This window comes from Panthera onca, chromosome A3, assembly GCF_046562875.1.
Source record: "Panthera onca isolate mPanOnc1 chromosome A3, mPanOnc1 haplotype 2, whole genome shotgun sequence".
NCBI classification, from domain to species: Eukaryota; Metazoa; Chordata; class Mammalia; order Carnivora; family Felidae; genus Panthera; species Panthera onca.
In genome coordinates, this window is record NC_138341.1 from 101246408 (window position 1) to 101258780 (window position 12373).

The window sequence follows — 12373 nt, forward strand, 5'->3', positions numbered from 1 at the left end:
ACGAATTCCTTTTCAAATGGTTACATCAGTTTATGGCGGCTGTACAGTGCTAGTTAGGAAGATTTCATTTTTATTTGTATTTTTTTGAATATTCTTCCCTTAATATTGGATATTGAGTTTATATTTCCTCTTTTGCGTATTGTCTGTTCATGTCTTTTGGCATGCTATTCGTTTTGATTGGAGTTGTCCTTTTATGAGATTTATTTTGGCAGCCTTTTGTAGTTGGTTGTTTTACAATAGTCTGGATTTGGGGAGAAAAGTTAAAATGCTTTTTGTAACATTTATGCTAAGAGGTATGTGAGCTGAACAAGGGTCAAGGCAGTAGGGAAAAGGAAGTTAAATGCTTGAGGGAGAAACTTATAGGACTTGGAAAGTAGGTATAGTCCTAGATGACATGAAGGTGTGTTAGAAAAAAATTAGTGCTATTAAGCAAAATAAGGAGTAATGTGTAAAGAACTAGATTTCTATGGAAAGATGAGTTTGTTTTGGGTAGGCTAAGAGTGAAGAGGATCCAGGTTGAGCTGTGCAGGAGACTCGTGGCTAGAGCTCAAGAGACAGGATAAAGAGTTGCAAATCATCTGATTTACTGAGGGATGATTGTTTTGAAAGATTGGCAGTGGATGAAATTGCTGAAATTTGAGAATTGGTCCATGGACAGGGAGTCATGTAAGAGGACGAAGTTGGGAAGGGTCAGAGGGCCATGAAGAGCAGGGGATCTAGGAGACCTCTAGGGGATCTAGAGAACAAGGGTTGTAAGCAGAAAAGGCCATTAAGTTTGGTAACTTGGAAAAGATACAATTTATGTGAAGCAGAAAGTTTGTTTTTTTCCAAACAGCTTTATTAAGATAGAATTCATTTATCATATAATTTATCCACTTAAAGTGTACAACTCAGTGGCATTTAGTATATTCAGAATTGTGCAACCATCACCACAATCAGTTTTAGAACATTTTTATTGCCATCAAAAGAAAGCCCGCCCCCATGAGCAGTCACTCTCCAATTCCCCTTTAGCCTCCCAGCCCAAGGCAACCATTAATCTACTTTCTGTCTCCTTAGACTTGCCTACTCTGGACATTTCACATAAATGGAAGCATACTATATGCAGCCTTTTGTGTCTGACTTCTTTGATTGTTTTCAAGGTTCATTCATGCCATACTATGTATCAGTACTTATTTTTTCTATGGCTAAATAATATGCCATTATATGAATGTACCATATTTGTTTATCATCAGTTCTTGGACATTTGAATTGTTAATCATTTTTTGACTATTATAAATAATTCTGCCAAAAACATTCATGTACAGTTTTTTTGTGTGGCTATGTTTTCAGTTCTCTTGAGTATATACCTAGGAGTGAAATTATTGGGTCATATGCTAACTTTGTTTCGGAAGATGGACAAGTTACCAGTGTTTGTTAGAAATAATAAAATGAATTTTAATATCATCACTAGTGGAAAATTGCAAAATGTCCATATTCAGGTATATTATTCATAAATAAAAGCATTATAAAAATGAACCATATAATTTTTTTCTGTTGTGTAAAACTATAACATGTTTGTGCATCTCCTTTCATTGGAAACTTTGTGTATTGAATGTTACCTCAAAGCTTGGCTGAAATGTTAGACATTTTTCTTGTGGATCAATATATTGATGTAAGTATGCTTCATCAATTTCAAATAATGATTTGTAACAATTAGTACAAATGTGATAAAAAATAATACCAGGGATATTTGATGTTAGTCTACAGAAATGATTTAGTTTTTACTCCTTAGTCTGAACTGTAGGGGTCAAACACTATGATCTTTTTTTTTCCTTTTTCTTTGTTTGTTTTTTTTTTTTTTTTTTTTTTGGATTACCTGTAGTTTGTGTGGCCTCAGAAGTTCAAGATCCAGAAAAACAAAAACAGACTTCTTGGGCAGTATTGTGGTTTGGCCATGTTTTTGTCTATTCCTGCCCTGGGTGGGATGAGTATTGAGAAGTTTCAGCATATGACATTTCCTCCCTTACTGAAGTTTTTAAGTGAGATCTCATAGGCTTGCTCTATTTTGGAACTTGGATTTAGCTAGTTACTTCATGTTTCCATAAAAAAAAAAAAAGAGGTGGGTTTTTTTTTTTTTTAATAATATGTTTAGATTTTTAAGAATTGAAAGGTATAAACTATGAACAATAAATTTCCACCCCACTTTTGTCCATTAGTCATTCAAATCTTCTTCTGGTGGCTACTATTATAGTATTTTTTTTTTGGCATATTCTTGCAGATTTGTACTTTGCGTATATATTTAGCTGTATTACTTTTTCCCCATTCCCTCAAAATATGGTATTGCATGTACATCTGTACTATGCCTTTTTTGCTTACCAAAATATCTTTAAGGTTAGTCAATCTGTATTTCTTTATCAAGAATATTCTCATTTTTTCCAAAGGATGCTTTTATTTTTAACCACTTACATTAAGACATATTGTTGGTTCATATTTTTACTATTGCAAATAATCCTTCAGCGTGCATTCCTAATTTTGATTGATTTTGCCAAATTGCTCTTGTTCAGTTTTGTCATCTTTAGGTTACTACTATAGTGTGTGAGAACTCCTGATTCTCAATTGCCTCAAAACGTGATATAATTTGGATGTTGGCCAACCCAAGTTAAAAAATGGCATTTGGGTGTAGTTTTGTTTTGTATCTTTCTTTTGAGTGAGGTTTAGCCTTTTTTGATCTGTTTAAACTGTTGTATAATTTTTCTATGAACTGGGATTTGCCCATTTGCCCTTTGTTGTCTTTTTTTTTTTTTTTTTTTTAAGTCTTTTGTTGGAACTCTTTATTAGGTCAGACCTTTAATAGGTTTTGAGTTAAACAAAAACTGATGTTGGAGTAGAAGTTGCTTCATTTCTAATTGAACTCAAAACATTCTGGTAACCATTGGGAGTTGGAGGCCAGAGTTGTACATTGGATAGCCTGTGTATTTAAGTTCCTTTCCTAGTCCAGCAGAACCTTCAGGCCAACATTTTTGGAGGAGTTTATGGAGATGACATGATTAGCTAAATATATTTCAGATATTCTCTCTCTGAGGGATGGTAGATTGCTCAAGAAATAGCATATTAATTCATCTTCCACATTTTATTTTTTTCAGATAAGCCTGAGAAGCAATGTTTTTAAATCTCTCATATATATTAAAATGCTATTACATCAACCTTATTCATTGTAAAATATAGGTGTTTCAGTTTCTTACTTATGAAAGAATGCATCTGATAATGGTGAGTCAGAGTAGCTTGAAGTTTAATAACTCATACTGCTTGGATGTGTGTTCATTTTAACTGAAACTCTTAATTTTCCGAGGCCTGAGTTTTCACTCCACCTATGTTTGTGGGACTATTGGGCCTAAGCTCATTTCATGGCTGGGTCAGACATGATGGCATGTATGCTAATCATTTAAATTCCACTTCGAAAAAAAAAAAAAAAAAAATCCACTTGGTCAACTGACACATGAATAAGTAGTAACCAAAGTCGAATAAGTGAAATAACCAAAGAGAAATAACTAAATAACCTAAGTCAAATAAGTGAAGTCATTAGAATAGAATCCTTCCTTAGAAAGTCAGCAATCACCACAAAACAAAAACAAAAGCAGGCATTTCAATTCATGTTTATTTAATCAATATCAGCATTCTTTTGTAATCCAAATTTTCTTCCTGCATTTATGAATATATATAAACATTTTAGTACAACAGCAAATATATTTTTTGATTTAAAACTATCTGTCCTTTAGGGACACCTGGGTAGCTCAGTCAGTTAAGCCTCCACCTCTGGTTTTGGCTCAGGTCATGATCTCATCCTTAGGGAGAGTGAGCCCTGCATTGGGTTGTGAATGGATGTGGGGAGCCTGCTTGGGATTCTTTCTCTCTCGTCCTCTCTGCCTCACCCCACTCAGGCTAACACTGTCTCAAAGTTAATAAATAAACATAAAAAAACCTCTATTTGTCCTTTTTTTAAAAAAATATATATTTTTTAAAGCTTATTTATTTTGAGAGAGAGACAGTGTGAGTGGAGGAGCGACAGAGAGAGAGAATCCTTCTGTCAGGGCTATAAGCACAGAGCGCCCTTTAAATGAAATGTTCTGTGATAAAAGTTCACTGGACTCTTTTTTTTCTATCAAACTTTTATTTTATTTTATTTTACTTCATTTTATTTTATTTTATTTTTTTATTTTTTATTCTCAAGTGAGATAACATGCAGTGTAGTCCTGGTTTCAGTAGAATCCAATGATTCATCATTTACGTATAACACCCAGTGCTCATCCGAACTAGTGCCCTCCTTAAAGCTCATCAGCCATTTTACCCACCTCCACCAATCCTCAGTTTGCTCTCTGTATTTAAGAGTCATGGTTTGCCTCCCTCTCTGTTTTTATCCTATTTTTCCTTCCCTTCCCCTATGATCGTCTGTTAAGTGTCTCAAATTCCACATATGAATGAGAACATATGATATCCGTCTTTCTCTGACTGACTTATTTCACTTAGTGTAATACCCTCCGGTTCCATCCACGTAGTTGCAGATGGCAAGATTTCATTCTTTTTGATTGCCGAGTAATACTCCATTGTATATATATACCATATCTTCTTTATCCATTCATCCATCGATGGACATTTGGGCTCTTTCCAGACTTTGGCTATTGTTGATAGTGCTGCTATAAACATGGCGATGTATGCATCCCTTCTAAACAGCACACCTGTATCCCTTGGATAAATGCCTAGTAGTGCAATTGCCGGGTCATAGGGTAGTTCTATTTTTAATTTTTTGAGGAACCTCCACACTGTTTTCCAGAGTGGCTGTACCAGTTTGTATTCCCACCAACACTGCAAGAGTTCCCGTTTCTTCACATCCTTGCCAACATCTGTTATTTCCTGAGTTGTTAATTTTAGCCACTCTGACTGGTGTGAGATGGTATCTCATTGTGGTTTTAATTTGTGTTTCCCTGATGATGAGCAATGTTGAACATCTTTTCATGTGTCTGTTAGCCATCTGGATGTCTTCTTTGGAAAAGTGTCTATTCATGTCTTCTGCCCATTTCTTCACTGGATTATTTGTTTTTTGGGTGTTGAGTTTGGTAAGTTCTTCATAGATTTTCGATACTAACTCAAGGGACTCTTTTTAACCAAGAATTAAAAGAAGTTAAAATACTATATTGCAGTGCTTCTCAGACCACCTCTGGTGTAAAGAACCAACTTAAAAAAATTTTCAATCCATTGTTGACTATTTATTTTGTAAAGTGCAAATGAACCAAAACCCCAAACCAAAGAACTAAACCACAAACAAAATGGAAGTATGGAACTATGAATGAAAGATAAAAATAAAGGCTCAATTTTTTATTATATTTAATAGATAAAAATTGCTTCAAAAATAGAAACAGAACAAGGAAATAGAAAAAAAAATTACACAAGTTGTACACATTGTTTATTGAAAATGTGTATACAAACCAATTAAAATATTAATGAAATAATAATCTCTTGCACACTGGTAGCAAACCCTGGTCTGCAGACCACACTTTGAGAAACACCAGTTTTTTGGATTAGGCAGCTAAGTCACTTTTTATATTACTATTTATGTTTTATATTAGAAAAGAAAGACTTATGCCCCTCCCCATTTTAGAATAAAGTACAGATTTTTACCTGACAGTATGAATCTAGGTGTTTATGTCAGCCACCCGACTCTCAGATTTTCTTTAAATCTCTGTGTTGATTTTTAAATGATTCATTTTTCCCTAATCTGAGATATGTTCTGCCATACCATAATTACTGTTGTTAAGCCAAGATTGCTAGAAGCTTGTGAGCTTGTGAGAAAAATTAGGAACTTGGTGGTATAAGTTGTTTTTAGTTTGTCTCATTACATTTTATATGTCATCTATCGAGCACCTCAGAAACAAAGCTTTTCATGAAAATTAAGTATTTGCACAAGTGTTGTTATTTTCATTTCTTGGTTTGGTCTTACAATTTTGTTAGCATTTATGTTTTACAGTCAAGCTGTGGAGCATTGTACTGTTTGTCTTAAGTTCTTCACAGGCAAGTGCGAATCCGTTGCTTCATATCTTTAAGCAGCAATTTATAGATCTTAAATTTTCGCATCACACAAAAAACTAATTATGTGAGGTGATGGACATGTTAACTGATATTATTGTGGTGATCATTTCACAGTATGTGTGTGTGTCAAATCATTTTGTACGCCAATTTACATAATGTTATATGTCAGTTATATCGCAATAAAGCTGGTGAAAAAAGTAAGCTGCAACCTGGGCTTTATATCAAGGCACCATCTTTGATTCTACAATGTCCCAGAGATTATTAGTATTTGGTTTGGAGGGAGTAGAAAGTCATATTTAAGTTATATTGAGGTTTTCTACAGTGTATATGCAGTGAAAGATAAAATATCTTTAGACTCAGTAGGAAGTCTTTTTTCAACAGTTCTTTTGTTTATATGACTTCAAGCAAGTACTGTCTGTGGACAGAGATTTAAATCTTACCTTTTCATATTCTTTGTATTATCCAGTTAAATGACTTTAAAATTAGGTTTCTGGAAAGTTATCTTTGCACATATTTGTATAAGTTATGTTTGTGTTAGAGAGGGAAATGTATACCATCTTTGGCTGTTTTTCTTTAGGGTAATTCTTCTCCTGCAATTACTTTTGGATGGAAGTATGCACTTTCCCCAATAGAAGATGGTAATCTCAGAGAATGACCATGGAGAAGGGGATGAGTTCTGGAGAAGGGCTGCCTTCCAGATCATCTCAGGTTTCGGCTGCTAAAATAACAGTCAAAGAGTTGGAAACAAAGCAATCCCATAAGGAGAAGCGAGGGGGCTTTGTGTTGGTACATGCAGGTAAGCTCTAAGTGGGTGAGTCGGAAGATGAAAATAATGTTGATTTTTTTTTTTCTTGCCTTGAAGTACACTGAGAATTGAATTTCACATCTGGAGGAGGCAAACTGCCAGAGAGGAGTTGGAACCAAAGAGTGACTTCAATACAGGCCTCTCCTATTCCCTACTTGGAAGATCTTATACTGACAGCTCTTCTTATGTCTTCTTTACTTCTCTACCCTGTTACTTACTTTCACCCCCTATATGTAATAGGTATAATTAAGTAGTGTTAGAATCAGACAAAGTAATTTTTTTTTTTAGTTTATTTATTTATTTTGAGAGAGTGTGAGTGGGGCAGGTGCAGAGAGAGATGAAGAGAGAGAATCCTAAGCAGGCTCCACACTGCCAGTGCACAGCCCGATATGGGGCTTGAACCCACGAAAGTGCAATATCATGACCTGAGCTGAAACCAAGAGTCGGATGCTTAACCAACTGAGCCACTCAGGTGCCCCAAAGTCATTTCTTAAACTCTAGTTTCTGTTTTTAAAAATAATGCTACTGAGAAATTTTACTGACCCCATATTGAGTTGTGGCCTTTTTAGAATAGAATTATACGATCATGGAGTTAGTTTGCCTTAATACTAAAAATGAGGAAGAGAGATTAAGTAGCTCCAGCCTCACGGCTAGTTTGCACTAGAGCCAGGTTGAGAAACCCTTATGTGGACCCTTAGTCCCAGTCTAGTGCTTTTGGTAATACATCAGCCCATAATCTCTACTTCAGAGGATCTGGGGGACAGACACAGTGAAGTTCAACTCCTGGGTCCCCACTCATTGAGGATTTTGGATTTCAGAGCAGGGCAGCTCTGCTCTCAGCAGGCTTTTTTTTTTTTTTTTTTTTTTTTTCCTTTAGTCATTTTTATTTGCCTGCATTTATCTAAAATGCATGACTTCTGTGAAGGGAGAAGGAATGGCTGGATCTCCTTTTAACTATCCCCAGTCAAACAGGGTGGGATCAAGATTAACTTTGATATGGGGTGAGGAGTAGAATTGTTTTTTCTTGCCAAACTGATGTCCTGCCTGGTCATTAAACTTTGTCTATATCTAGACTAGATAACTTGGGGAGTCTTACAGAATCTAATCCAGGAGAATCTAAGAAACCCAGGTTCAATTTGCTTTTCTTTCAAAAGATTTTTACAAAGAAATGAGGTAAATTTTAGAAATAACCCAGTTAGAAGTAGACTTGGGACCAGAAATGCCTGCCTTCAGACTCCTAGTCCGGGGCTCTTCCTACTATAATGTTGCTGGTGCACTGGTACCCAGTGTTATTTTATTTAGAATGAGTATGTGACAAACATACAAGAAAGGTTTAAAATTTTTGACAAGCAACAACATAGAGCTTTTGATTAGTTGGAAAGCATTGCTTTTTATGACTGTCATGGTAATGTCCCTCTTCTTTTACTCACTGGATGGGAATGGCTCTTAGATATCTTAGATAAGTTGGTGTTAGGGCCAGCAGTAATAGGCGGAAATTATGTGGATTAGAGTGACTCTTTTTCTAAACCATTAGAAGGTCAGATAGACTGACCATGGAGAAGTATATATTTTGCACATTTAAGGGACGAAATTTCAATTCCTTATCCATTGTAGAGATCTTAAAGCTTTTTTCCCCCCCCACTAGAGGAGACTTGCCCAGATTTTAGTCATTTGAGTCTTAGATTCTTGATTTTTCCTAGTCTGTATACTACCTATACTGTTTACCTAATATCAAAAGGCTGAACGCTTTTTACCTTAAAACTTTAAAGCTGAAACTTATCTTTACTCAAATGAAATGTCAGTATCACTTGCATGAGAAGAAAATAACTTAAAAAAAATTTTTTTTAAGGTTTATTTATTTTTGAGATAGAGACAGAGCATGAGCTGGGGAGGGGCAGAGAGAGAGGGAGACACAGAATCTGAAACAGGCTCCAGGCTCTGAGCTGTCAGCACAGAGCCTGACGCCGGGCTCGAACTCACAGACCGCGAGATCATGACCTGAGCCAAAGTTGGACGCTCAACCAACTGAGCCACCCAGGCGCCCCAAAAATAACTTTAAATACAGTGTAATTTACAGTGTAAATAACCACACCAGTGTAATTAAATTTTAGCTAAATCCTGTTGCATGTCTGTGGCTTAGATCCTGAGCCTACCTTTCCTTTGTTAAATAGAGAAATTAGCAAATGTTAACCAGATATTAAAGATGTATTGTGGCCATGCTGAGACTTTTCCCTTATTCAAAGGGGAGTTGTATGTTAATCCTATTAAAACTGTCATCCATACACTAAAGTTATTTATTTAGCAATAGTGTCCCATGATTTGGGAAATACTGCTGAAAGATTGAGGCCCCTAGATCTAAGGCGACAGACCTGTTAGAGTAGCATGAAAAGAGGCCTGTTCAATATTGGCATAGGCTCTATGAAGTTTTGAAGTTCTCTTGAGAAATAGGATTAGAATTTGGGTGTATGGATTCCTGTTGGTTTTGCATCTTTTCTGCTCTTCTGGGTCCCTGATTGATAGTTTCATGGGCTAGTTTTTTCTCTGACTTGAGGAAAGGTGGGTTAGGTTTGTGTTAGAGTCTGTAGGCCTACATGAACAGCCCTGAGGCTTAGAAATGCAGTTCTTAACCTTCTTTATGTTGGACCCCTGTAGGGCCTTGGTTCAGGGGAGTTGGGGGGAGTGATTCAGAGTTCTCTGTTAAAGAACTTTGTTTAGAAGCCTAATCATCAAGAGAGTTTCAGGGCCCTTGTCTTGGTTTCTTTCTTATTTATATTATTCTCAAGTCCCTAACTAAGCAAGTATTCACCCTCTTAGGGCAACACATTTCAGAGCCATTCTCTTGAGTAGGTTGCTGGGTGTTTAAGAGACAGGGACACCAGGATTTCTTATAGACACACATGAATGTGCTGTCACTGAGGTTTCAGAGACACCCTGAGCTACAGTCCAGCAGTGAGAGGGTGTAAAAAGTTTGGATAGCAGTGATGGTATTTTGGTGGTTGTGGGAAATAACTTCAAATGTTATGTAGAAACTACCTAGTTTTCTGGTTATTTTTAAGGATTCAGGATTCTGAGCAGTTATTTGCCAAATGGCAGGGGCTTTCTAAAGGTCAACAGAAAGGAAAGTGAAGGGACTCTGTCCCTGACACCTCCTGGGTTATCAACTCCAGACCAAAAAAAAAAAACAAAAAAAACAAAAAACCTGACTTTGGAGAGAGGTTTTTGAAAGGAGATGATCTTGGTGGAGTCCCTTTGGGGATATGAGCTATTTTTAGTGCCTCTGTCAGGAAAATAGCCTTTGAAAAAGAAGGTAAGGCATGGCATTAAAAAGGCTATGGTAGAGAAGGAGGCGATTAGATTTTGAAAACTCCATACATGTAGGATAATACTTTTATTGTCACCAAGGGAGCATTAGTTTGTATGAACTATGTATATAATATAAGCAAAATCTCTGATATTTTAATGATGACTAGCAATCGGTTGTTTTTTTCCACTACAGGTGCGGGTTATCATTCTGAGTCCAAAGCCAAGGAATATAAACATGTATGCAAACGAGCTTGTCAGAAGGTATGAACAGAGTGTGTATGATGGAAACATTTCAGTTTTGACCAGCAAGCAGCTTTACCTTGAAATTCAAAATTTTAAGGTTTGACTTAGAAGAGAGTCTTTAGTTTGGACCATGAAATTATTTTGCTCATATTTGCGGGGTCTTTTGTTTTGTTTTGTTTGTATTTTTTATTCTCCAAATGATGCTTAGATCTTTCCCTCCCTTTCCCAGATTAAAGTCTGTATTTTTGGAAATGTGGGCACATAATCATATATCTTTTAATCTTTGCAAAGGCATTGAGCTCCATTGAAGGAGTAGGGAAAACATTTCAAAGGCAGCCAGTGTATCTTTCAATGAAGAGAAGAAAATAAGTAATAAAAAATTAAAATGGGTACTTTCTTAGGGAGATTATCCTGTACTTTTTCCTTCTGTTTTTCATTATGTAGTTTGTATCATAGCAAATTCACTGTCATTCCTGAGTTTAGCTTTGCCCTTGTTCTCGGTTGTGCTTTTTTTTCTCTTTGGTTTTTGAGGTTTTGCTAAATTGTTGAATACTTAATTTGGATGCAGGAATGGACTCAGAAGTAATATTGTTTGTTTTTATTTTGATCTTGACTGTATACTCTTACTGGCAAAGCATCCATTACTTTTTATGCAAATACAATGTTAATGGATATTATATATCGAGTAAATTTGGGTCTCTCCCTGCTCTTTTCGTTTATATTTAAATACCATTGAAAAGAAAGATTATGAGTCATTAATGAAATCCCATAAGTAAGAAAATTTTGTTATAGGGATTTTATCGTTTTTTAAATTTATAATGAAGCTAGAAGTTCTCTAAACTATTTCATATTTTTTCTTATTTTTTAATTTTGTAAGTTTTTATTGTCTGCAATGTTTTGTATCACTATAGTCCTAGAATCCTAATACATCTTGAGTGTATAATCAGCCTTCTCAATCTATACAATGAATGAACTTATTAAAAGCTTAATGAGGAATACAGCTCTTAATTTTTGAGCATTCTCTTTTGTTGACTAAATAGGAGCTTTAATTGTTCATTTAGAAATCAGTTTTCCTTCTCTCTCTCCCCTTTATACTTAAGAAATAAGGTGATTTTATAGGCCGCTACTCTGTATAATTCATATTACAAAAGAACATTGTTTGTTTATCTCAATATTTTGTACAGTGGTCTGCCCTTATCTATGGGGGATATGTTCCAAGACCCCCAGTGGATGCCTGGAACTGCAGATAGTACCAAACCCTATATGTACTTGTTTTTCCCTATATATACATACGTATGATAAAGTTTACTTTATAAATTAGGCACAATAAGAGATTAACAACAACAGTAATAAAATAGAACAGTTATACTGTGTGTATATAAAAGTTATGTGAATGTGGTCTTTCTCTGTCAAAATATCATATTGTACTGTACTTACCCCTTCTTCTTCTTGTAATGATGTGAGATGATAAAATGCCTACATGATGGGATGAAGTGAGGTGTATAAAGTAAGCATGATGATGTAAGCGCTAGGCTACTGTTAACCTTTTGATGATATGTTAGAAGGAGGATTATCTTCTAGACTGCATTTGACTGGGGGTAACTGAAATTGAGGATAAGGGGGAACTACTATAGTACCAAAAATGCTTTTGTCACATATATATGTCCATCTAAATGTTTGTGTGACTGAGAGTCACTGCTTTTTAGTTAGGGATGTGGAGAGGAAAACAGTGGGAAAAGATGTTATTAGCTAAGTCTGAGATTCAATTATGAATATGAAGTATAAATTATCAGGGTATTTATGTATTTATTTTCGTCTTTCTCCAAATTTTTATGTAAATTCCAGTTAGTTAGCATACAGTGTAATATCAGGTTCAGGTGTAGAATTTAGTTATTCATCACTTACATAGAACACCCGGTGCTCATCACAAGTGCCCTCCTTTGAATTATCAGGATATTTAAA

The 12373-nt window shown here is 35.5% G+C and overlaps 1 protein-coding gene across 11 annotated transcripts in view; it reads left to right on the forward strand.

The window, feature by feature from the left end:
- Positions 1 to 12373, forward strand: part of TASP1 (taspase 1) — a 310143-nt gene that overhangs the window by 3240 nt on the left and 294530 nt on the right. For 10 of the 11 annotated variants that reach the window (XR_009603954.3, XR_009603956.3, XM_060611829.3 and 7 more), the window contains exons 2-3: positions 6638 to 6856; positions 10362 to 10429. Coding sequence is in view for 8 of the 11 variants with exons in the window: in XM_060611829.3 (XP_060467812.3) it covers positions 6712 to 6856; positions 10362 to 10429 (213 nt within the window). In the remaining 3 variants the exon portion in view is untranslated. Of the gene's footprint in view, positions 1 to 6637; positions 6857 to 10361; positions 10430 to 12373 lie in introns of those variants that run through there. The other variant, XM_060611885.3, reaches the window with a different exon arrangement.